General features: G+C 37.8%; 1 protein-coding gene across 2 annotated transcripts in view; it reads left to right on the top strand.

Annotated features, from left to right (window-relative positions):
• Positions 1 to 15,415: 15,415 nt before the first annotated feature.
• Positions 15,416 to 26,465, top strand: part of Asz1 (ankyrin repeat, SAM and basic leucine zipper domain containing 1) — a 48,350-nt gene continuing 37,300 nt past the window's right edge. The window contains exons 1-4 of one of the 2 annotated variants that reach the window (XM_021636600.2): positions 15,416 to 15,545; positions 15,932 to 16,031; positions 21,936 to 22,058; positions 23,791 to 23,902. In XM_021636600.2, the coding sequence (XP_021492275.1) occupies positions 15,441 to 15,545; positions 15,932 to 16,031; positions 21,936 to 22,058; positions 23,791 to 23,902 (440 nt within the window). In that variant the 5' untranslated portion in view covers positions 15,416 to 15,440. The remainder of the gene's footprint in view (positions 15,546 to 15,931; positions 16,032 to 21,935; positions 22,059 to 23,790; positions 23,903 to 26,465) is intronic. The other variant, XM_021636601.2, reaches the window with a different exon arrangement.

Genomic DNA, 26,465 nt, shown 5'->3' with positions numbered 1-26,465 from the left:
CTGCCTCTGCATCATCACTTGCATGTGTGAAGGGAGATTACCTCTATGTGGCTGCTCTCTGCATAGAGAGTCACATGTGCACAGGTGCAAACTGCCTCTGTGTGTGGTCACATGTCTGAGCACAGGTCCATGCCTCTATGGAATCGTTTGTCTCTGCACAGCTGCTCATCCTGTCCGTATGCTCTCTTACTTTTCCTTATCTATTTGGATTTGTATCTTTTGATGAGAGCAGAACCTTTTGGGTATTATGCTTCTTGTATATATATCTGTTGTTTGTCATGCAATCAAAGGTATGGCTCATGAGCCATTACATTATATTATATATTGCATTATAAGCGTATATTATTCTTTGCAGGTGTGTTTCAGGCTCTAGCTCTTGAAAGAGTGTTTGTATAATGTTCTTTTGGAATGTATACAATTTACCCTTGTTCATTCGAATACTGATTTCTCATCCCCACTTTCTGGTTTCCATCCAGACATTGCATTGTGATACTTATTCTAAGCATCCCCTGTCTCAGGTTTATGTAATCATGCCACCATGTGTTCTCTGTACTTGTCAATTAAACAACCACCCAACGCTTAGCAATGGAGAAAACAGGGTGGAACATCCTGGGTGAGAGAGAAGGAAAAGGAAGTGAAGTGAGGATAGGAAGAGAATCTGCAGGAAAATTCTTGGAACCACATGGAGAAGTGAACTGGCCCTAAGATATGACTAAAAGCAAGTATAAAGGGTGAAATCTAAATGGTAGGAAAATATGCAAGCTTAGAGGTTTAGAATGGAGTAACTATTGCCCAGCATTGTGCTCTAGGTTAGTTACATAACTCCCAGTCTCTGTGTGGTGATTTGGGTATGCTGCTTGGTTTAGGACTAACCGCTGCTTAACTAAAAGATCTATCAATAGTAAAAATTAATATACCACAATAAAAGGGATTGTTATTAAGTTTTCCAATGACACTCTGGTAACTTTAAGAACTCATTATTTCTTGTCCATCAAACATGGAACCAATAAATCTCATTCTAGTCTTTAGTTTAGACCATATTTCTACCACATGAAATACTGTATAATTCTGGTTCTGAGTTTCTACCCTCTAGGTAGAGGTATTTTGCATGCCAGGACACAAGAGAACAGACACTCCCCCAAATTCCCATTAAGAGCTCTGTAAAAGAAGCCTTTGCATCTACATTATCAAGTTTCTAACTCAGTGAATGTTTTTTTAAAAACAATGGTTTTCAGAGCTACCCTACAAAGAAAAAAGATTTTCCTGATGTCCATACAGTATACAGACCCCAAGATTCATGTATGGTTGGATAGAAAATATATTCATTGATTCAACTTCTGTTGGTTGTGTTGGTTGACTTGGACTCTGTCCCTCTCTCTGTTCATATTCATTTTTTTGTTTGTCTGGTTGGTTGGTTTGGTTTTCCAGGACAGGGTTTCTCTATGTAGCCCTGGCTGTCCTGAACTAGCTATGTAGACCAGGCCAGGCTGGCCTGGAACTCACTGCAATCCACCTGCCTCTGCCTCCCTGTGTACTTGGATTAAAGGTGTGCACCACCATACCCCACTATCATTCATTCATTTTCATTCTCATCCATTCTCTATCTCTCTGACTCTCTATTTTCCTCCCTCCTTCCTTCCCTCCCTTTCTGTCTTCCTTCCTCACACTCTCTCCGTCTCTCTGTAAATTATCTGGTTATCTGAGACACTGAATACTAAGAGTAGGGTATAAATTTCCCATGGCTTTCTTTCATCTTAGGTTGAGGTTGCAACCATCTGTGATTGCTCTTACTCAGCTTGGGGAATACAGGACATCCAGTCAAGACTGAGTACTCCAAAACAGATTGTCATCTTCTGCTGATTAACTTTTTTCTTTCATCTTTCTTGCTACTGAACCTAGTGTTTTTCTCAGATCAGCCACCTCATAGCATAGTTGTCTTCCATGAATTACCAGTCTACTCAGAAACAATAGTAGCTGTAATATGAGTATTGTTCACCATTTTCCTTCCTCAACAAGTAAAATATTCTATTTTGGAGAAAACTGTCCAGAAGCAGGAAGATTTCTGGAGCTCACTGTCTTGCCAGCCTAGCCTAATTGCTGAGTTCGTGGTTAAAAACTGAAAAGTAGACATTATGAAGAACATCTGTCCTCTGCCTTTTCCTTCACACATGCACAGCCATGTGGCTCATGTACACATACATAGATACATAAACAGAAAAAAGTATTATCCTAAAGAAAAATGCCTATCCTAGTTGATATCTAGCAAAAATAAGTCTGATTCTATGTAAATCTGGGTTTAAGGTCCTGATCTCTTTGATACAGTCTTGTTCTGAAAACAACAACAACAACAACAACAAACAACAACAACAACAAAAACTTGTCATTTTTGCTCTTTTGAGATACATGTATATCTGTCTACCACCTGCATGTAGTGCCTGCAGAGGCTAGAGAGGGTGTTGGGTCCTCAGGAACTGCAGCTACAGTTAGCCACTATGTGGGTGCAGGTAAATGGATGGACCAAGAAAAGGTTCTCTCAACTCTTCGACTGAGTAGCATTTTGTTATAAGTAGCTTAGAGCGGTGCTGGCTAGAATTAGCTTGGGTTCAAATATGCAAGCCATGCTGGGGACTTCCACAGTTACCACTGAGCCTGAACTGGTGGATATCCAAGTACTTTCCAAGCACTGATCAAGCACTGATCAAGCACTGATGCAGTGCATTCATTTAGTGCATACACAGTCTCTTCACCTCCTGCCAGTCATCTTGTGTGATGATAGATGGAATCCTTGTCACTTCTCCTCACAGAAAGAACAGCACCTCAGAAAGGCTGCTATGAAATGACGATTGTACATACCTACTTGCCTCCCTTACTTCTTTTCATCTTTGGTGATTTTTTTTTCTTTAAATGACTTATCAATACTGATATTTAATTATGGATTAATTTCTTTGTTTCTCTTGCTACACTACAAATATTATGAGATCAAGACTCTGAATACAGAATATTACAACAATATTTCTGTCAGTGCTATATAAAAAGTAACTATATTTCTATTCCCACGACTATATTGTGAAGATGAATTCAAATAATCAAAAATATTTTAAACAATTTCGTTTCTTTAACACTAATAAATTTCAGAGAGGATTAGGAATATTTTAATTCCCAGTTTTTTTGTTTTTTTTATTTCTGAAAAAGGAACCATACACTCCAAACAGAACGGAAACTATAAAATTGTCATAGCATTCATTTTAAATTACAAGTTTACCACAAAATACAGCAGTGCCATTTGTAGTGGTTAGAATGAGCTGCATTAGCTAATCACCACCAGTGGCTGAGTCAAAGTTTAAAACTTAGCTTTAGAAACACAGGAACTAGGAAGAACTTAAATTGAGGCAGTGTTTGTGCCTGGCACGAAGCTGCTCATGTCCTCTCTTTCATGAGTCTCCTGTCATCACTGAACCAAGAAGAACACTGTGGTCTTCAATGCTAAGTAATTTTCTGATCCATTCAATGGTTAAGTAGTTTTCTGATCCATTCCAGGAAGTTCCCCTGGGGGAATTCCCAAGTATTTTCAGACAAAAACCTACTTACCAATTTCTTATCTGGCCAGAAATAAAACTTGTGATACACCTGTAAATGAATCATAGTTGATTCTCTAAGTCTCCATTAAGAAGACGAAGTCTCTGGAAAGGAATGTGTCCCTCTAATGTGTGGGTAAAACACATAGTAGAAATAATGACTGCCCAGAAGTGACAATTCTTGGGACGGTGTTAAAACTTTTCTCAGTTAGATCTTACCCATATTCTGGAGTCAGAAAGCCATGAGTGAATTCAGGTTATCTTACTTAAATGATTGTGAGCCTTTTATATACAACCTTTCTATACCTGAGTTTCCTCATTTAGAAAATGAATAATTAATATCACCTGGGGAAGGGGAACTAGAGTGTGACATCTGTGGGTCTAAAGGGCTTACAGAATTGACATGATATATAAGACTGCTGCAGAAGTAATGATGCAGTGACTTAAAAATATGGATTGTTTACTGAGAAAGCACCAGCTTGATTTCCAAAGTGGTTGTATAAGTTTGCACTCCCACCAGCAATGGAGATGGGTTCCCCTTTCTCCACATCCTTGCCAGCTGTCACTTGACATTTTGATCTTAGTCATTCTGATCCATGTAGGGTGGAATCTCAGAGCCATTTTGTTTTGCCTTTCCCTGATGCTAATGGATGTTGAGCATTTATTTAAGTGTTTCTCTGCCATTCGAGATTCCTCTGCTGAAAATTCCCTGTTTTGCTCTGTGCCCTATTTTTTAATTGGTTTATTTTGTTCATTGGTGCTTAATTTCTTGGTATGTTTTAATTTCTTTATATATTTTGGATATTAACCTTTTTTTAGTTGGAAGATTGGTGAAGATCTTTTCCTAATCTGTAGACTATCATTTTCTTCTATTGATAGTGTCCTTTGCCTTATGGAAGCTTTTCAGTTTCAAAAGGTCCCATTTATTAATTACTGATCTTAGGGCCTGAGCTGTTGACCAGCTATACCACTCCTGTGCATATACCCAAAAGAAGCTCCACCATACAACAAGGACACTTGCTCAACTATGTTCATAGCAACTTTATTTGTACTAGTCAGAAACTGGAAACAACCTAGATGTCCCACAACCAAAGAACAGATAAAGAAACTGTGGCACATTTACACAATGGAATACCACTCAGCTATTAAAAACAAGGAAATCATGAAATTTGTAGGCAAATAGTGGGAACTAGAAAAGATCATCCTGAGTGAGGTGACCCAAATCCAGAAGAGCACAAATGGTATGTACTCATTTACAAGTGGATTTTAGAGTACAGGATAAACATATTACAACACACAGACCCAAAGAAGGTAAGCAACAAGGAAGATCCAAGAGAGAATGCTTAAATCTCACACAGAAGGGAAAAAGGACAGACATAGTGGTTGAAGAGAGGAAACAAGGTAGGAGAGAGAGTGCAGAGAGATATGAGGGTAGAGATCAGACCTGAAGAAAGCAGAAGCTGGAGGACAGAAGACCTGTAGAGAAAAGAGAAACTGTGAGCAGGGCCATCTCTGTGACAAGCTGGAGCCCTAAGTTTAGGTAGGCTCCTGGGAGAATATGAGGGCGACTCTAGCAGAGACTCCTAGTAGCAGAGGCCATAAAGACTGAAGAGGACACCCTCTAACTAGACAAGTCTCCTAGTAGAGGGAAGGGAACACCAACCCACATTCAAAACTTCATTCCAAAAGTTGCCTTGCCTACAAGTTTTGCAGGGATAAAGACAAAACAGATAGAGCAGAGATTGAGGGAATGTCCAACCAATGCCTGGGCCAACCCAAGAGCAATCCCATGGGAGAGAACCAACATCTGACACTATTAACAATACTCTGCTATGCTTGCAGACAGGAGCCTAGCAGAGTTGTCCTCTGAGAGGCTCCACCCAGCCAGCTTCAAAGCATATACTGGGACTCAGAGCCAAACAACTGGGTGATGCTTAAGGAGTTGTGTGGAAAAGTGGGAGGAGGTAAGGGAAAAGGACCTGGAAGTGACAGGAGCTCTACAAGAAGACCAAGAGAGCCAACTAACCAGGGCCCAGACGGGCTTGCTGAAACTGAAGCATCAAATAAAGATCAAGCATGTACTGGACCTGGGCCCCCTACAAAGATGCAGCCTATGGGCAGCTCAGGCTTCATGTGGATCCTCCAGTAAGGGAATCAGGCGGGGGGGGGGGGGTCTATGACATTGACTCTGTTGCCAGCTTTTGATCACTTCCCCCTGGTGGGACTGCCTTGCCGGACCACAGGGTAAGAGGACAAGCTTATTCCTGTTCTGACTTGATGAGCTAGAGTGGATGGGAGGAGGGCTGTCCTTTTCTGAGGAAAAGTGGGAGAGGAGAGAGGTAGGGTGGGACTGGGAGGCAAGGAGGCATAGGGCCATGACAAAGATGTAAAGTGAATAAAAATAAAAATTTTACAAAATATGGACTGTTTGCTTTCTTTAAGGTAGGTAGCATTTGGCAGGTTACTTTAACTTCCTGGCCCTTATATTCCTTATGTAAAACTTCTGTAGCATTTATTCCAATAAGATTGTATGGAGCCTAGCTAACTTAATGTATATAAAACCCTTAGGCACTGACACAAAGAATGAATATGATTGCTGTTGTTCTCTGATTATTATTGTGAGTTATTATTTAATAGAACATTTTGAAGCATTGATCTCTTTGTCTCATTGCTTATTTGAGAATTATTTCTTTTTTATTGTTTATTATTAGTTACATTTTATTAACTCTGTCTCCCAGCTGTATCCTGCTCCCTTATTCCCTCCCAATCTCACCCTCCCTCCCTCAGCTTCTCCCTTCCCCTTTCTAAGTCCACAGATTGGGGAGGACCTCCTCCCCTTTTGTCTGGCCCTGTTTTATCAGGTATCTTCAGGACTGGCTGCAAAATCCTCCTCTGTGGCCTAGCAGGACTGCTCCTCCCTCGGGGTGCGGGGGCATCAAAGAGCCTGCCATTGAGTTCCTGTCAGAGATAGTCCATGTTCCTCTTACTATGGGAAACCAATTGGTTATTGAACTACCACGAGCTTCGTCCGAGCAAAGGTTCTAGGTTATATCCATACATGGTCCTTGTTTGGAGCAACAGTTTCAGAAAAAATCCCTGTGCCCATATTTGGTCCTTATGGGGTTCCTATCCTTTCTCCGTCATACTAATTCCCCTTCTGCCGAAGGTTTGGTTATGAGTCTTACTATCTGTTTTGAAACGCTGCTTGGTAGGGTCTTTCAGATGCCTTCTGCGTTAGACTCCTGTCATTTCTTAAGCCCCTTTAGCGCTCCATTTTGTCTGTTGTTTCCAAAAGAAATAGTATGTCTAGTATTTGTTTTGTAAGGATATCCTCTGGCTCCTTGATTTAAACTTCTTTTTCTCCTGGTAATAATCACTTTGCATTTTGTCTATTCTTACATCTTAGGAAGACGAATTCTAAAATTAAGCCATTAGCCATGACCTGATGAAGAGCTTCTGACTTATTTGAACATTGGTGTTCTTTAAGTCATCTCTGTAAAAAAAAAAAAAACCTGTCTGCTGCCTGCTTCCTTGAAGCTTTACTCTTTTTTTCTTGTCATAAAACTTTTGGGTTCCCTCTCCTCCTTATCCTTCATATGTAGTAAGCAAGCCTCTCCATTTTCATGTCATTCTCAAGTTTGTAATTCTAATATTTTAAAACATTACCCCTCATGAAACCACAAAATATTCAGCAAAGCAAAATATGGGTAAATACAATATGAGGCTTGAATGCATGGTGCTAAATGGCATTTATCTATCAATTAGACTGAGTACTGTATCCTAATAGTTCATGTTCATCTAGAAGCTGTGAGTGTGCCCTGATTGGGAATAGGGTCACTGCAGTAAATAAGGTAAAGACAAACCATGCTGGATTTGTGGTGCGTCAAAAGTCTGATCTATGAAGCTTATGAAGCTTATGAAGGGGCTTAATAATGAATGCAAGGTTGAGCTATGCTATTCAGGGATGGAAACCTTGTCTGCAGGTTCTGGTAACAACCAACTACTTATATAGAAACAAGTAAATTAACCTTTAGGTCACCTATTTTTGTCTTCTCTCCTTAGCACCTGTCCCACCTACTAACACACAAGAATCTCCAAACTCCCATCTCGAGTTCTCGCTGTTCATGTGGAATTGTTAGAGGATACCACATTTACTTTTCTATCTATGCTTATAGGAAGAGGGATATTTAGAGACACAACCAGAATTTAAGCTAAGAGGGGACAAAGACTAAGTGAAAAAGCTACAAGGCAAAGATTGCCTAGGATTGATAGAGATCACCAGAAGCTGAAAAGAATCAAAGAAGAAAGTTCCACCATAGCCTTCAGAGGAATCACAACCCTACTGAAATTTTCATTTTAGACTTTTTAGCCTACACAACTATTGAAAAAATTATGTAATAATAAGCCACCCTATTTATAGTAATTTGGCCCAGTATACCTAAGAAACTAATATTAATGACATATATGCATATTTTATATGATGATATATATAACTTTCTTTGTGTCCTCATTTGCTATATATCATTTATTTAAGTAATAATGCTGCTATAATCTTTACATATATCTATGATAAATTTTTAGGTAATTTCTTAAAAGGATTAGCCTCAGGTCCAATTTTTAATGCATTCAGAAACTCCATTACAATTTTTCACTATCTCTATTTTGGATCAGTTAAAAAATTGCATCTAAGACATTAGATTTGTTTTTTTGGTTTTTTTTTTTTTTTTTTCAAAATGAAAGCTAGAGATTTAATGACACAAATCTCATGATGGAATATTCATGACAAAATTTACTTTATCGTTTAGCAAATATACATAGAGATTATATAATACAGAAAAGACAACATTCTAGAATTTGAGGTGTGTCTAAAAGTAAAAATCAAATATAGAAAGGATTCATACCTGGTATCAGGAAGACACAAATACAGCTGGACATGGTAGCACAGGACTGTACTTCCAGCACTTAGCAGTAGAAGGAAGACGGTGAGTCCCAGGGTACTCCAAGAGACACAGTGAATTCCAGCTTAGGCTGAACTACACAGCCATAGTTTGTTTCAACACACTAAATTTAAAAATGAAAACAAGCCTAAGACACCTCAAAAGATTAAGCAAATGGAAGAGAAACATTTTTGAAAATGTTTGTGATCACCAAAGAACTACAAATGAAAACTACTTTGAAATTTCATCTTACCTCAGTCAGAATGGCTATGATCAAAATCCCAGAACACATACTGGCCTGAACATGGAGAAAGAATAGCACTTACTGAAAGTTAATGGAGGGCAAACTGGCTCTACGGGAATCTACATGGAGGTTCCTCAACAAGCTACAAATATATACATCTACCACGCAATCCTACAATATAGCCAAATGACTCCATATCCTACTACAGAGAAACCTGCTCATCCATGTTCATTGCTGCTCTATTTACAACATCCAAGAAGTGGAATCAGCCTAGATGTACATCAACTGATTGATAGATAATGAAAATGTGGTATTTACACAATGGGTGTTAAGAAAAATGAAATTGTAAGTAAGCAGATAAGTAGAGCTGGAAACAAGCACTCTGAGCAAGGTAAATTAGAACCAGACAGACAAACAGTTCATCTTTTCTCTCACTTGTGATCTTATCTGTGAATCTTTAGATAAGTGTGTTCCACTTGGAATGCCCGCAGATGGCAGGGACTTAATAAGGACCCACACGAGGAAGGTTCAGTGGAGAGGGAAGAAGATAGAATGCAGGGGTGTAAAAACCTAATCTAATAGAAAGAGTTAAACTGGAGCGTGGTAGGGAGGTCAGGGTAGAGGATAGATACAGGGAGGAATAAACAACATCAAAGACCTTTGAAAAAAAAGTCATATGGAAATTCACCAAAATTGGAGAGAGCAAAAGAGCAACTTAGACAGAGACAGAGACAGAGAATAGAGTTGTTGTTTTAAAAAAAAATGAAAATTCCAACCGTTCTATTTAACCTATAAAGACTTGGGAGCCAGATGCTGGTGTAAAAACCTGCTAGCAGAGAAAGTACCCAGCTGACTTTCTTTCTCAGCTCTGGTTCAGACAGAAAAAAGCCCCAAAAGCTACTAGCTCAACTGATAGCCCAGGAGGAAAAGGCCAAAAAACCAAAGGCCAAAGGCTTGCTATCTCAAAGTCACCCCCTCCAAAAAAACAAAAAACCTTGGGTTCTGAGGAGTTGAGGCCAAAGCTAAAGCCAGAGCTTAAGCTAAAAGCCCTTTCTTCTTCTCCATGCTGTCTTAAATACCCCTCAATTTAAAGTCCCTCCTGCTCTTTAATCCGTCAAGCTAGTTTCTTGCTCTGCCTCTTGACCTAGGGTTACCTTTATTAAATCTGGTGTACAGGAAGCTCTTGTATATAGTCCACAATTTGGGGATTCACAGTAGGATCAAATATCCTGCAACAATTTATCCTGTAATATGATGGGGAAAAAACCCTATTAGGCATCACAAGCTAACAAATGAAAAGCTCAGTGCCAAAAATGGGTTAACCCTTTTGGAGCTGTTGACCATAACATCCTAAACATTACAGATTGTTGGCAACCCTATTGGTTACCCTCTGGAATGTAACAGAAACACCGTGTTTCTGAAGACATGATGCATTTCAGTCACAAAGTATGAAGACAATAAGCTATTATTGGTACTGGCCTAGAAGCTTCATTCCTACTGACTGGCTTTCATCTTGCTGGAACATGCTACCAAAGAAGAAAACACACTGTCAATCTTACACCAGTGTGACTACCACCAGTTACAATTACAACATTCAAGTCAAGACATTCCCACTGCTGAAATAGTGGCATGAATATCATAGACACACACACATACACTTACTTGGATATAAGTCCCATTCCAAAAGATGAAACCAAATGGCACCACTGTCAGATCAAAAGCCTGTGGCTCTATAGGTAATAGGCCATGGGGAGACCCTACTACTATTATTCTGCTAAATGGACATAGTATTAATCCAACTCTAAACAACTAATCATTATATACATGGATTAATACAACTCTCAACCCGCATCAGAGAAGCTTCAATAGATGGCGATTAACACAAGACCCAAAATGGACCAAGATGCAATTAAGAAACTATAGAATGCTCAGCCCTACACGGGGCATCTATATTAGGTCCTCTTCTCCCAAAGTTTATGAATAATTGCATAAGAGAAGGTAGAAAGACAGTAATAGTCAGAGATAGTAGATGAATATAAGGGAACAGTGTCTCTGTCCACAGCAAAGTAGATGCACATATGAACTTAGTGATTGTAAAAGCTTACACAAGTCCCATGTAAGCTCAAGCCAGATCAAGGCCCATTATTGAGGTTGAAGATAAGGACAAAAATCCAACTGTTAGCCAGGGATCTGTTGGTAATTTACCGCTGCTAGGAGAGAGCGACTCAGTTTTCTTTAACAGTGATGCTCCTAAGACAGCCATGCTCCAAGAAGGCCACACACCCAAGAATATTTGAGCAGCATAAATTGGACTTGATGGCTCAAACAGCAGAAAAAACAAAATTGATACAGGTTTACATGGTGGGGAAACAGAAGTGACTATGGTATGACTATGGGATGAATATTCTATGAATGTTTCAAAGAATGGATACTTTTATGAAAAAAATGACATAAATTACAGGATGTGACATAAATAAGTGTGACAAGATCCTGCGATATCAAAGAAGAGAAACATTATTAATGGCAGATAAACTGGATTACAAATGCTAAGTTAAATATCTAAATACTGATGAACTGCAGAAGTTATTACAACTTAAGGAATGAGAGCTAATAAAAGCAGAGAAACTAAAAATATAAAGTCTACAGATGTGATGTGCAGTTGATAAGAATGGACATTGAACGTGGCTTTGGCAAGAATAATTGAAGAGTAGTACTTACTGAATAAAGTGAAGGACCAACACAGATACAGAGACATTCTGGAGAAAACTGCAAAAAAAAAAAAAAAGTAATTCTATGGCTCCAAAAATACTGAAAAATTTAACAAATGGCCAAAGGTACTAGTTAAAGTTTATGGCAAAAGCATCAAGATCTGGTAACCAACTGAGTGTGTCAGACAATGGAGAATACAGAGATATCTTCTAACAGCCTAGAAATTCTCCCCTGGACTTAGCTGTTTCTCAAATGAACTCAATACAAGAGATTATTTATGATAAAATTAGGGGCTAACTTCAATATATAAAGAATATATATAATACAAATTTTATATATGAAACCTCTCTATATAACCTAGTAATGAATAATAAAGAATAAAATTATATCAGTTGCAGAAAAATGGATGAAACTAAAGATTTTATTAAGCAAATTAAGACAGTCTCAGAAAAACAAGTATAATATGTTTTCTCTTATTTAAGATTCTTGCTTTTAATATAGACATAAAATTATGTATGTATAATAACAGGAAAGTAGAAACAAAATTGTCTAGCAGAATGAAAAGAGTTATGGAGATAGAATATGGTCAAAGTATATTTCATCCTTATATGAATATGTCCTCATAAAATGTAGCATAATATATAATCAATATACAATCAAAAATAGAGAAATTGGAAAGACAGGAGCATTCAATTGATTTTATAGTAAAAACTAGTATCACAGCTGACAAGAGCACTCCCATCATATACTCCTCTCTTCACAAAACTCCAGCTTCTAGCATCTATTTTTCTCCAACTGATACAGTCTAGAGATCTTGATCAGGTTTGTTTCTCTGCCAATCAGAAAAAGATGAAAAGCAGAAAAATCTGAAGCAAAACAGGTAGCAGAGAGATTTCAAGCACTACAGAAACAATCCTCAGCTGAAAAGGCGTTTATTGGGGAAGTGAGGAAACATTCACATAGAAGACCTACAGAAAAAAAGACCTTCTGCAAAGTGTGTGTGTTGTAGTGTGTGTGGTGTGTGTGGGGTGCTGGGACAGGGGGATTCCTCCCCTAGTTGAGGCTGGTCAGTTTGAAAAAAGCTGGGGTGGTTGATTTGCCCATAACAGTGGTGTGACATACCCTGAACCAGTCTTGAACTCCTTCTTGAGCCAGTCCATCAGCAGGGGAACTGCTGCTAGAAGGCAAAAGCTTTTGTCAAGTCAGGAGGTAAGGCAGGTTTTCAAGAAGCTGGGTATCTTGGAAATCTGCCACCTTTATTACACAGCCATGGCCCCTCTCCCTATCTGTCTGCCTACCTGGTAGTCTGTCTCACTCCTACACTCTTACCCATGTTTTAGGTGGTTTGTTGTTGTTGTTGTTTTGTTTTGTTTTGTTTTGCCTCTGCACAGGTTTAACCACTATTCCTGAAATAATAATTACAGCTAAATTTTGCTTTCCTCTCCTATTGACAAAGGGTCTCAGCTAAGCCCATTACTTTATTTAACCCTCATAACAATTTTTTTTTTTTTTTGTGGATAGTAAGGTATCTCCAATTGTCACAAAAGATAAAGTAGTGCAAAGGGAGCAAGAGCCTGCTACAACTAATGATTCTACCATAAAGAATCTAGTTGCTTTGATTGCAGGAATTAAGTACACTTAACTTATTTGCTCTAGGGACACTTACAATCTTCAACAGTCTTGTTTAGTTGTATGTTCTCTCTCTTCTAATTAAAATGTGGCTGCCATCACATACCATAGTTTGTCTCTTTTTGGTTGTTGTTTGTTTGTTTGAAACAGGTTTTCTCTGTGTAGCCTTGGCTATCCTGAACTCTCTTTGTGTGTTTTTCTAATTTTTAATATTTTAAAATTTTTTCATTATATATCCCGATTGAAGGCCCCTCCCTTCTCTACCCCATGATCCCACTCTATCTCCCTCTTTTCCCCCTCCTTTCTCTTCCATCCTATGTCCCTCCCCTACTCCACTTAAAGGGGGTGTTCTCCTCCTCTGCCATATGCCCATAGCTTATCAACTCTCAACAGGACTGCCTGGATCCTCTTCCTCTGTGGCCTGGTAAGGCCATATTGCCAGGGTTCTCTCTTTGTAGACAAGGCTGGCCTCAAACTCACAGCAATCCACCTGCCTCTGCCTCTGCCTCCCCAATTGCTGGGATTACAGATGTGTGCCAGTGTGCCCAGACCATGGGTTGTTTTTAATGCTGTGTGCTCTAACGCCTAGCTCTGGACTGTGGCTGACCATGGTAGTATGTGACTTTAAGGTGTGTGCTCTGATGGCCAAAGTTAGAGAATTTATAGCACACCTATGGTCCATGGTGAGACAACCTTCTAAAACACATACACACACATATTTTGTGCCAAATTGTACCGGGCTATCCTCAATGATCCATAATATTTATTGAAATAATGCATTTAGATAGACTAGTGTTCCTTTGTCCCCCAAACTAACCTACTTAAAAATACCTTTGAGTATCTCTGAAGTGTAGCTCATAGGCAGCTCAGACTCCATGTGGGTTTCCTACTAAAGGGATCAGGGGCTGTCTCTGACATGGACTCATTGACTGGGGAGAAGGGCAGCCTTGCCAGGCCACAGAGGAAGATGATGCAGCCAGTCCTGACGAGACCTGATAGGCTAGGGTAAGATGGTAGGGGAGAGAAGGACTGCCCCTATCAGTGGACTAGGGAAGAGGCATAAGGGGGGTAAGAAGGAGGGAGGATAGGACTAGGAGGAATGAGGTAGGAGGCTACAGTTGGGATACAAAAATCAAAATAAAACCTTCAAGAGAGGGGTTCTCAACTGTCCTAATCCTACCACGTTTTAGTACAGTTCCTCATGTTGTTGTACACCCCCTCCCCCGCAACACCATATGAAATAATTTTATTACTAATAAGTATTTATTAATATTTTATTAATATTTGTTAATTATTAATATTTGTTGTATTTTATTATTTTGTTTTTGTTGTTTTATTTATTTTATTAATATTTTATTTTTATTAATATTTTATTAATAATAAAACTGTAATTTTGCTACTGTTGTGAGTCATAATGAAAATATGTTTTCCAATGGTCTTAGGTGACCCCTGTGAAAAGGTTGTTTGGGGTTGCCACCCATAGGTCGAGAACCATTGTTCAAATACTGAGAAATGGTACACAGCTGGTTTCCTTTAAAGTCACTGAGGTAAATGCTTTTTTAAATATTTTTTAACCAATCAACTTTTTTCCCCTCTTATGGCAAACATATTTGTCATCAACATTCTATCAGTAGGATACAGAAAAGTGGGTCTGACCTTGGGCTGCTTCCTTGCTCTCTGGAAAGCTGAATCTTTGCATTCTTCCAAGGTTTTGAATCCACTCTTCCTCACATTCTCCTGTCACGAGGAGAACGTCATGGCTTTTTCTGTGAGTCACAGCAGAAGAGTGTTTTGAGTGTTGAGTCTCTAACTCTAAGCTGAGATCTGTGATCACAAGAGAAGTAGAGAATGGAAGCAGGGGTCAAGTAATCTCCCTTCTCATTCTCCTGACGGCTTCTGGAAAGTCTGTGTGGTATGTGCTCGTGACATGCTCTAGCGAACAGGGGTTCCTCTCACAAGGCCCTTATTTCTGACAGGAGTTACGTCCTCCCCAGCACCCTGTTCATAGAGAAAGGCTCGGTCGTACTTGGCTCCTTCCACGAGCAGGCATTCTCTGAAGTCTGAGAACGTAACCAAACTTTTATTTTTATTCTTTTAATGAAAAAAGTTCCTTAAAGAAGTTCGAAGTACCATGGAGGCGCAGAGCGAGGCGGCGGATCTTCGTGAGGTGTGAGGCCACCGGGTTCCAGCGTGAAGGGCCAATTCCCTCACAGCTCGCTATTGGTAGGAGGGGACAGGAAGTGGCCCGTGCACAGCTTCGCGCCTGCGCCAGAGGCCCCAGGCGCTTGCGCAAATCCACGGCCCGCCTCTGGCAGTGCGCAGGCGCAAGAAGAGCAGCTTGGGGCCATGGCGGCGGGCACACTGAGGGGCTTGGCAGTGGCTGGCGGAGGAGAGAGCAGCGATAGTGAGGATGACGGCTGGGATATAGGGTATCTCGACCGGTCATCTCAGGTAGTGGAAAAGGCAACTTCTGGGCAACTCTTGATTTAGGCCTCCCTTGGCTTTCGAAAGCTAGGCCCAGACTCATGAACCTCCTTTTTCCCCGCATGCCCAGTTCCCCAGCTTTCTCCCAAGGTTTGGATGACGCACGTGTTTCAGGTTGTTATGCAAACTAGCAAAATGTTCCTCTGTTTACCAACTGCGGTTTTCATCAGCTGTATCCTTTAGGCTACAGATGTAGCTTCACCTGGATCTGGTGCATCGTTGCCCATTCCCTATAAAGATATGTTTTATTTGCTGGCCAAAGTGAAACAACCCTGTGTAGTTAAGACATTATTCCCTGAAGCATTGTAAATGAAAATGTACATAACGAGAATTTTAACATCCTGCTTTTTTAGAAATTAAAAAGGTCTTTACCTGTTGAAGAGAAGAATGAAACATTCAAGAAAGCACTGACCACCGGAGACATTTCCTTAGTGAAGGAACTCCTGGATTCTGGTGAGAGTTTAAAGAATGCTGTCAAGTTGAATGGCTGATCAAGTTCACTAGAGCACCTTGTTTTTTTAAAGTTTGTGCTGTTTTCCTGATGAATGTTATTTGCCTTTCTGATTGAGGAATAAGCATCTTACCCAGGCTCCTCCTCCTTGCTTAGTTAGCTTCTTTAGGTATACAGATTTTAGTATGATTATCCTATATTATATTGATTAATATCCACTTATTAGTAAGTATATACCATGTGTGTCTTTTTGCTTCTGGGATACCTCACTCAAGATGGTCTTTTCTAGTTCCCACCATTTGCCTGCAAAATTCATGATTTCCTTTTTTTTAATTGCTGAATACTCTTCCATTTTGTAAATGTATCACAATTTCTGTATCCATTCCTCAGTTGAGGGACATCTAGGTTGTTTCCAAAGGGTTGATTTCCAGAATATATAAAGAACTCAAGAAGTTAAACAGCAATAAATCAAGTAATCCAATTTAAAAAATGGGCTGCAGAGCTAAACAGGGAATTCTCAATAGAGGAATATCAAATGGCAGAGAAACACTTAAAGAAATGTTCAACATCCTTAGTCATCAGGGAAATGCAAATCAAAACGACCCAGAGATTTCACCTTACACTTGTCAGAATGGCCAAGATCAAAATCTCAAGTGACAACACATGCTGGAGAGGTTGTGGAGAAAGGGGAACCCTCCTCCACTGCTGGTGGGAATGTAAACATGTGCAACCACTCTGGAAATCAATCTGCCACTTTCTCAGACAATTAGGAATAGTGCTATCTCAAGATCCAGCTAGCACTTCTAGGCATACATCTAAAGTATCCTCATGTATACAACAAGGACATTTGCTCAACCATGTTCATAGCAACTTTATTTGTAATAGCCGGTTTCCTCCTTTATAAAAGTATAGCAGCATTATATCCAAGGTTATTGAAATTAATACATGACAACATATAAATAAAGGATTAGAAAATATAGGTTTATTTCAATATTAGCATAAGATATGTAAGCAATATGCAAATCTTAGCTGCTATTTTTGTAACAAATGAGTCTGTCTCACTTTGTGAGCAAACACTGGACTTTGATATTCACTTGTCAATGTTCGGTAACATTTAATAAGAAAATAAGAGAACTGGCAATGTAATGTTCATGTGTGTGTCCTAAGGATAGTAATAATTGTGGTAGATAGGCAGCAGTTTGAGAGAAGAGAATTTGTTCTCATAATAGTGTGATTAGGAATGTTGAAGGTGATAGAGGAACATGAAGTATTAGGACTTAATTGGTCAAACATAGGCTTTCAGCCTCTTGTAAAGAGTCAACTGCTAAATAAGTGATCAGCCATTTCATATGCGGTCAGCCATTTGAAATATTTCTTTAATTTTTTCAAAGTTTGCAGAATACTTTATTAAATTAATAAAAATAAAAAACCCAGAAATAACAGGTAGCCAGTGCAATCAAAATGAAAATTTATAGAGTAATAATGACCCAATAAAATAAATCATACATTAATCCCCTATAGTAAAAATATTTTTAACATAGATATGATATCTATGATATATAAAAATTGATAGCTTATGAAATACATTAAAAACTATAAAATATAATAAAAGTACAGATAGCCCCATTTTCTTAATCATGCCTATACCAACATACACTGAAACTATCCATTAAAGGATAGACATAAAATAATTACAAAAATGGCAATAAAGCTGCTTTTAAAATACTTACCTCAATGGCCCCGTATTAACAGTTTTAAAATCTTTTTTTTGTATTAATTACAGTTATTTACTTTGTACCCCAGCTGTATCCCCCTCCCTCATTCCCTTCCAATGCCACCCTCCCACCCTCATCTCCTCCCATGTCCCCTGATAGGAGAGGTCCTCTTCCCTTTCCATCTGACCCTAGCTTATCAGGTCTCATCAGGACTGGCTGCTTTATCCTCCTCTGTGGCCTGGCAAGGCTGTTCCCCCATCAGGGGAAGGTGATCAAAGAGCCAGCCACTGAGTTCATGTCAGAGACAGTCCCTGTTCTCATTACTAGGGAACCCACTTAGATGCTGAGCTGCCATGTGCTACATCTGTGCAGAGGTTCTAGATTATCTCCATGCATGGTCCATGGTTGGAGATTCAGTCTCAGAAAAGACCCCTGGGTCCAGATTTCTTGGTTCTGTTGATCTACTTGTGGAGCTCCTGTCCCCTCCAGGTCTTTCTCTCTCCCCCTTTTTTTATAAGATTCCCTGCACTCTGACCAAAGTTTGGCTATGAGTCTCAACATCTACTTCAGTATCCTGCTGGGTAGAGTCTTTCAGAGGCCCTTTGTGTTAGGCTCCTGTCCTGTTTCCTGTTTTCTCCCTCTTTAGATGTCTATCCCGTTTGCCTTTCTGAGTGAGGATTGATCATCTTACCCAGGCTCCTCCTCCTTGTTTAGTTTCTTTAGGTGTACAGATTTTATTATGATTATCCTACATTATATGTTTAATATCCACTTATAAGGGAGTATATACCATGTGTGTCTTTTTGCTTCTGAGATACCTTACTCAAGATGATCTTTTCTAGTTCCCACCATTTGCCTGCAAAATTCATGATTTCCTTGTTTTTAATTGCTGAGTAGTATTCCATTGTGTAAATGTACTACAATTTCTGTATCCATTCCTCCATTGAGGGACATCTAGGTTGTTATCCAGATTCTGGTTATTATGAGTAATGCTGCTACAAACATGGTGGTTTCAATGCCAAAGTCTATCAGACCTTCAAAGAAGGGCTAATTCTAATTCTCTTCAAACTGTTCCACAAAATAGAAACAGAAGAAACGTTATGAAACTTATTCTATGAAGCCACAGTCACCTTGATACCTAAACCACACAAAGACCCACCCGAAAAAGAGAACTTGAGTCCTATTTCTCATGAACATCGATGTAAAAATAAAATACTTGCAAACAGAATCCAAGAACACATAAAAGATACAATCCTCCATGACCAAGTAGGCTTCATCCCAGGCCTGCAGGGGTGTTTCAGTTTATGGAAATCTATCAATGTAATTCACCATATAAACAAACTGAAGGAGAAAAACCATGTGATTATCTCCTTAGATGCCAAAAAAACATTGGACAAAAATCCAACTCCCATTTATGTTTAAAGTCTTGGAGAGATCAGGGATACAAGGCACATACCTGAACATAGTAAAAACAATAGACAGCAATCCTATAGCCAACATAAAACTAACCGGAGAGAAACTTAAATCAATCCCACTGAAATTAAGGACAAGGCAAGGCTGCCCACTCTCTCTGTATTTCTCCAACATAGTACTTGAAATTTTTCTTTAATTATAAAACATTTTAAAGCTCATTTTTAAAAGCCAATAATCAATGTATATAAGGAAAAAAGGTATTTTACCCTTGCTTCCATAAAACAAGAATTTTTGTACCAAAAGTCAACATTTACTTCTCTTTCTGCCATACTTTTCTTTCTATATTTGATGCACAGTTTTGGTAACAACTGCCAAAGAAAAGAATAATAAGGAAATAATGATTGTTACTCTAAACTCATTTTCTGATTATTACAGAAGTTTATTTTTAATTTATTTATATTTTTATAAATTAGAATTTATTCACTTTGTATCCCACTGTAGCCCCCTCCCTCATCCCCTCCCAGACCTTCATCCTTCCTTCATCTCCTCCCAAAGTCCACTGATAGAGGAGGTCCTCCTCCCCTTCCTTCTGACCCTAGCCTATCAGGTCCGTTACAGCAATTTAAAGAGGAAAAAATGTTAGAAAGGGCAAATACAAGTTTGTGTGTGTGTGTGTGTGTGTGTGTGTGTGTGTGTGTGTATGTTTTTCTCCAGTAATAACCATATACATTATGACAATTTAACCAAGACAGTTGGAAATTTTACTTATATAGTCTTATGACTTAGTGTTTCAACAGGAAAAAAGTGAGCCCTTCCAAGTATTTCCTCAATGATATGACTTTTATCATTCTAAGTAGAATGCTGTAGGTAGAGACCATGAAAATCTGCAAATTATAAAGCATTAAAGCCAATGCTGTTAACCATATAATTTCTTTGAAATTGAAAAACATTCTCTTTTCATTCCTAAAATTGCCAAGTGTGTATTATTAATAACTTTCAATTTTATGTGTATGGATATTTTCCCTGCATTTTTGTCTGTACACCTTGTATGTTCTTAGTGCCAGGAAAAGGTATTGAAGCCACTGGAACTGGAGTTGTAGACAGTTCTGAGTCACTATGTGGGCATTGAGAATTAAACCCAGCTCTTCCGGAAAAACAGTCCGTGCTCTTAACTGCTGAGTCATCCCTCCCGCCTCTTCAGCCTACAAGTATCAATGAGAAATTGCCATTTTACTCCTGATATCATTAAAGGAAGTGGTTTATATGAATGTAATGGCTTAGGTTCTTTGCCTTATTGTATCTTTCTCCTTGCAACACCTTAATCCTAGATTAGCCCAACCTTTTTCTTTTTGTTTGCCTTATGTTACCAAGTCAATATTATTGAGGAAATTACTAATAATTCAAGGGATTTGTAACATTAATGGTTTGAAGATTTTACTGTTGTTCTTTCTTGGCAGTTACTACCTGTCTCTGTCACATTCTAAATGTGATTATATATAATATATTATGATATACATATATAATATATGTGAATATTTTGTCTGCCTGTCTGTATAGCACATGCATGCAGTACTACAGAGGCAGGATAAAACCATCGCATATTAAGGAACTGGGGTTAAAGATGGTTTTAAACTGCCACATGTGTTCTAGGAACAGAACCAGGTCCTCTGAAAGAGCAACCAATGTTCATATCCCTTTATCCCTCTCTCTAGCCCTGTCCCTTCTAAATAGTGACTAATTTAAACTTTATTTTTCACTCAAGGACTGACATTTCTTAGCTGTATTTATTCTGCCTCACTGCTTGTTATTTTCTAAAGTAAAACTTTCTGCTTGTTCTCTTTAATCACGCCTCAAAATAATTTTAAATTACAATGATGCTATCTTTGAATTTACTTTTGTTTTCCGTCTTATTCCTCTCTCTTCACTGTTCATGGTTTTATTTTTGTATGATATACTTCTAGCTTTCTGTTGGTCTCCTTGCCTTCTATCTCATTCTCAACAGTAGTATATTGTTTATAGTATATATTGAACATGATAATATTTAACCTTGGAGTAAAAATTGAAGTCTGAATTTCTCAACAGAGCTTCATGGTCAAACCTAACTTTCAGTTTCATACTTTATCAGATACATGAGTTAAATTTTATGGCAAGAACTCAAGAATGTCTTAGGGGCATATGCGGCACTTTCAACCATACAGATGTATACTACTACCCAGGGAAAATATCTCACTTAAAAGACCACACAGAGAAAGATAGTATAGAGATACCTATCTTAGATGGTGTATTTATTATGTGGTAAATATTTCTAATACTGCGTTTCGTGGAACCATAAATCTGAAGTTACCAATGTTATTAACACCAGTACAAGTATTTTTGAAGCCTTTCTTATGAAGAAACCTATAGATAATAAACTATATCCATATATTTTTTACATCTTGAGATAACAGTGAGGATTTTAGCTTGTTCTTGTTTTGGTTGTGGGACTTTTAAATTTTTGTTTTTATGGGGCTAGATAGTTATGAGTACTTGCTGCTTTTCTAGAGAGTCTCATGGAGGCTGACAGTCATCTGTAGTTCCATTCAAGTTCCTGGAGTTTTGATGCCCTCTTTTGGCCTCTGTGGACACTGCACACCACGGGTGCCTATACATTCATGCAGATAAACATTTATATAGATATTCATATATGTATAAATTAAATATATGCATATTTAATCATATATACAAATATATATAAAGTTAATAATTATTTAAAAGGAATAATTGTCTGTACATTGACAGGCATTGATGTAGATTCCAGCTTCCGGTATGGGTGGACTCCTCTTATGTATGCCGCTAGTGTGGCCAATGTGGAGCTGGTTCGGTTCCTTTTGGACAGAGGTGCTAATGCAAGCTTTGATAAAGGTAAGATTTTCTAGAAAATTTAACTGACTGTATACTGTAATTCTTTGATTTCTAAACAACAGTTATACTAAGTGAGAAAGTAAAGTATTTTAAGCAAAAAATCTATTAGTTGTATTATATATAAATATAAAAATTCAAATTTAAAAGATACACGTTTTAAAAACTATATCTCCAAGAAAAATATTTACAACCTTTATTTTTGTTATCTTTATAATAAGCTGTGTTATGATGTACTTTTAAATAATATACTATATGATTTAAATTGTTTTTAAAGGAAAAGTGCACTGAAAAGAGTATCAAAAAGCCAGTGATTTTGTGAAAAATTATTTGAAAATCACTTTGTATACTCCAAAAGTGAATTATATTAAAGTCTCTTCATAGATAGTTTATTGAAGACCTGTTTTCTTGTTCTTCAACACTTTCACTTGGTGCTGTGAGTCCATTCTAATAAGCAAGAGTATCAGGCCTCATCAAGGCTGACTGCAATGGGAAAACAAATAAATTGTAATGAATAAATATATAAATAAAATTAAAAAGAAAAAAAGCAAGAGTAGATATGTAAATCCAGTTTGCTGCGTTGAAGCAGTGATTAGACTTTATTAAGGTGTTTTTAATAGGTATTTAAATTCTTTTTGTATTTCAGGTATAAGTTTTGTTTCACAATGAATTTCACAGTTTTCATCAACATGAGATACTTGCCAAACTGTTATTACAATGTTGTATATATTTGACAGAAATTCCTCCCTTAGTTACATTCTGACTTAAGATTTTCTTTTTATTATATTATTTGAAAGCATCACTCAATGAAAGCCATATTTAATAAAGAGAGTTTTGGAAATATGTAAAATCCTCTGTTCAGAAAACATGGTTTTCTTTTTCTATTGAAAATCAGAGAAATATTTATGGTTGTAAAACACATTTTATTTCGCAGGATGTACACATAAATTCCTCTGTGTCTATAAGAGCCACATTTAGTAGTGAGGCTTGTTATTCCTTTCATGTCTATAAATTGGCTCTAAGAAAACAATTAAAGCATCATGGTAGTAATACTGTCAGTGATAAAACTGGGTCTATGATAATTATGGTGAGTGTGTGTGTGTGTGTTTGGTTGTTTCTGTTTTTGTTTTTCTCTAATCCTTATTTCTACCACTAAACAGAGTAGAAATGATTGTAAACAAACAAACAACAACAAATTACCTGTGGTGGGTGGAGTCAGAAAGATGGCTCAACAGGCAAAGGCACTTGCTGCTAAGCCACACCTCACTATGTGAGTTTAATCCCTGGAACCTACATGACAGAAGGGGAGAACTGATTTTCAGAGGTTCACTTCTAAGCTCTGCATCAGTAGAGTTTATGAACAAACCTCAAGGATTATTAGAAGTGAAGCAAAATCAAAGACTATATCATTATTTTTCCAGTCACAAATTCAACAAGGCAAATTTTAATCCATTAAAACATTACATACAGGCAATGTAGATATACAAATTCATTCTGCCTAGCCACTTCTTATTCTCTTGAAGAAATGGCAATAGGTAAAGAAAGTTAGAATATGAATTGAACATAGACTTTTAAAATGCCAAAGACCCATTGCCGAGATGGCAAGATCTGCTTGGAGTGATAGAGATGGAAGAGCTGGAGAATTTTAGGGTGCAGTAAATGCTTAGAATGGTAAAGAGGGTAATTAGGGACACTTCCTGATGTGTGGGATTTCTTTGCTCTTCTACTCACATAGACAAGCTAACCGTTTTGATAACTGCATGCTCTGCTCGTGGCTCCGAGGAGCAAGTCTTGAAGTGTGTAGAGTTACTGCTCTCACGAAATGCGGACCCAAATGTTGCTTGTAGGTAAGTGCCTGACTCTGTTGAAAATGTTTTATCAACCTGTTACACATTTGATAAAATGCATTTTTAAAAATCAATAACATTGTTTACTTGGTCAAAAGGTGAATGAAAATACGTCATGAAATCATAGTTTGTATTAGATTATCAAAAGGAGATAGCATGCAGGTAAACTTCTGGCTGTTAAATTTTAAAGGACTAAGAATTTGAAATTATGAGGGACAAGAACTCTAAACCTATTTTCGGTGAATCAGAGCCTCAGAAGAACATGGTTGTTGCGTGATAGTACAGTAGTAAAGTTGGCTCAAGGTTTTTTCCATGTAAGAACTAAGAATTTGGGTCTGGCAGGATGGACCAGCAATTAAGAGATGTGTATACTGCCCTTGCGAGGACTTAAGGTCAGTTTCCAGAACTCACATGGGTGGCTCACAGCAACCTGTATTTTCAAGGAATCCAACACCCTTTTTTCTACTCTTTGGGAACTTGCACTCATTTACACATAGCCAGTTACAACATGTATTCACATAATTAAAAACAATAATAAAATAAGTATTTTTAAGAGTATTGGCAGTTTAATTATGCAAGAATATACATGAAAGTGTTTTACTTTTCCTATGACTTCACCAGTTAGTTAGGTGATTGCATATATGGAATAGTAGTAGATTCAAACAGTAAGTGTACCACATATATGTTGAAAAGTCACAATTTTCAATTGACTTCTTGCTCGCCTGGCTTTATTTTCTATTCAGTCTTTCTATTAAATCTATTTGTTTTAGCTAGTCTTCAAAATGAAGAAAGTAGGAATTAGTACACATAAAACAAATGTCTAATGTGGGTAGAATTATTCATAATTTATTATTTCAAATAGTTACTCTCCATTGCCTCAAATGTAGTAACAATCATGCCGAACTTAGAAGTTTTCTTCCTAATTTAGTGTGCTGCCTGTGAGACCAAAGTAGCAGCCTTGGAAGACACTTACATGGCATTTGTAGATTGTTACTAAAGCAAAAAAGATTTTTATTTCCTAGGATGACTTCTTAAGCAAGATCTGTTTTGCTTTCCATACCACATTGGCAATCTCTAAAGATAGTTCTGATTGTTAATATCTCAAAGGACATTGCTAACATTTAGCAGTTTAAGAGTCATGGATACTCAATAAATTATCTTATAATTCAAGGGTAACCTCCCCAAGCAAAGGATTACCAACCGTAAAAAATCAGTAGTATAAAGTTAAAAGGCTAAGCCACACAGATAATCATCACTTAAAGATTAAAAAAGTTGATATTAAAATATTTGTAAATTTTTAGCATACCACTTCATAGAAAGATTTTTATTCTTTTTAGAGTATAACTCTTAAATTGTACCTTGAAATTGAGACAGACAATCAAGACATTAGTTGAATAGAGCCCGTGGGTACTCTCATTTAGATTTATACATTTGGAAGTGGCCTAAAATAAGACTTGCCTCTCTGGATTCATTGACACACTGATTTTGCTATGTGTTCCTCAGTTTTTGTTTTTGCTTTTTACTTTCACTACTTTCACGTGATACTGTAGATAGTAGTCAGACATGGCAGTAGATGGCTGTTAGTCTTAGCTAACAGGGGTCCAAAGCGGGTTGGAGGGATTATGAGTTTAAGGTCAAGCCTATACCACTTACAGAAAGACTGTACCTGCAGTAAGTGATGAAACCTTTGCCCTCTTACTGTCTGGCTTATAAGCATGATGAAGGAGACAACAAGCCAGCCAGTATAGTAGATTCTTCTAGTCTGCCTCTACAACAACTAAGTGTCATCTTTTAGATATAGAGGATAGACCTGAAATGATGTGTGTCATATAAAAGGAAAACAGTCTCAGGACAGAGGCGAATACTATGAGATTTAGAGGGAACCAGATAGGTAAATCATGAACAATGGGAAAAAAATGAAACCTGTTTGAATATTGGAAGTTTTAGTTTCATGTAATATGTATAAAATATGCCAGAGATAAATGCAACAAGGAATTATCACTCAGATGACAAGAAAAACATTTAGATGAATTTATATAAATGGCTTTGTATATATATATTATATATATGTATTTCTATAAAGTTATTTGCTAACTTTGAAAGGCAAAATTTAAAGCTAAGCTTGGGGAGCACATGTGGTTAGAGCATTGCTGCCAACATTGCTCTATTCTCTACCCCCCACCTGCTAATGGAGGCAAGAACCGTGAATGCTTCCTTTGGATACTACTGGCTTATTCACACCTATGTTAACCTTCCTGGGTGCCTATTAGAAGATCGTGCTTTGTGCCTGTGATTGCCATTTGTGTACTTGAGCAATTACTGTGTGGGTGCTGAATCTTATTACCAAATGTTTGTGTGTTTTCACTTTTTTCTTTTTAACCATTATAATTCCTTGTTGTGTTTTCCTCCCTCCTTCCTTTTCTCCTTCCTTTCCTTCCTCTCTCCCTCCCTGCTTTCTTCCTTCCTTTCTGTCTGGATTCATTTTTCTAGATTGTTTAGAGCAGTTACCTTTCATTTGATAAAGTTCAAATCGAGTTGTTGGTGTGTAGTAAGTGAAACACTT

This window comes from Meriones unguiculatus, chromosome 21 (genome assembly GCF_030254825.1).
Source record: "Meriones unguiculatus strain TT.TT164.6M chromosome 21, Bangor_MerUng_6.1, whole genome shotgun sequence".
NCBI classification, from domain to species: domain Eukaryota; kingdom Metazoa; phylum Chordata; class Mammalia; order Rodentia; family Muridae; genus Meriones; species Meriones unguiculatus.
The sequence above is the reverse complement of the archived record's forward strand: the minus strand, read 5'-3'. Positions and strand labels throughout refer to the sequence as shown.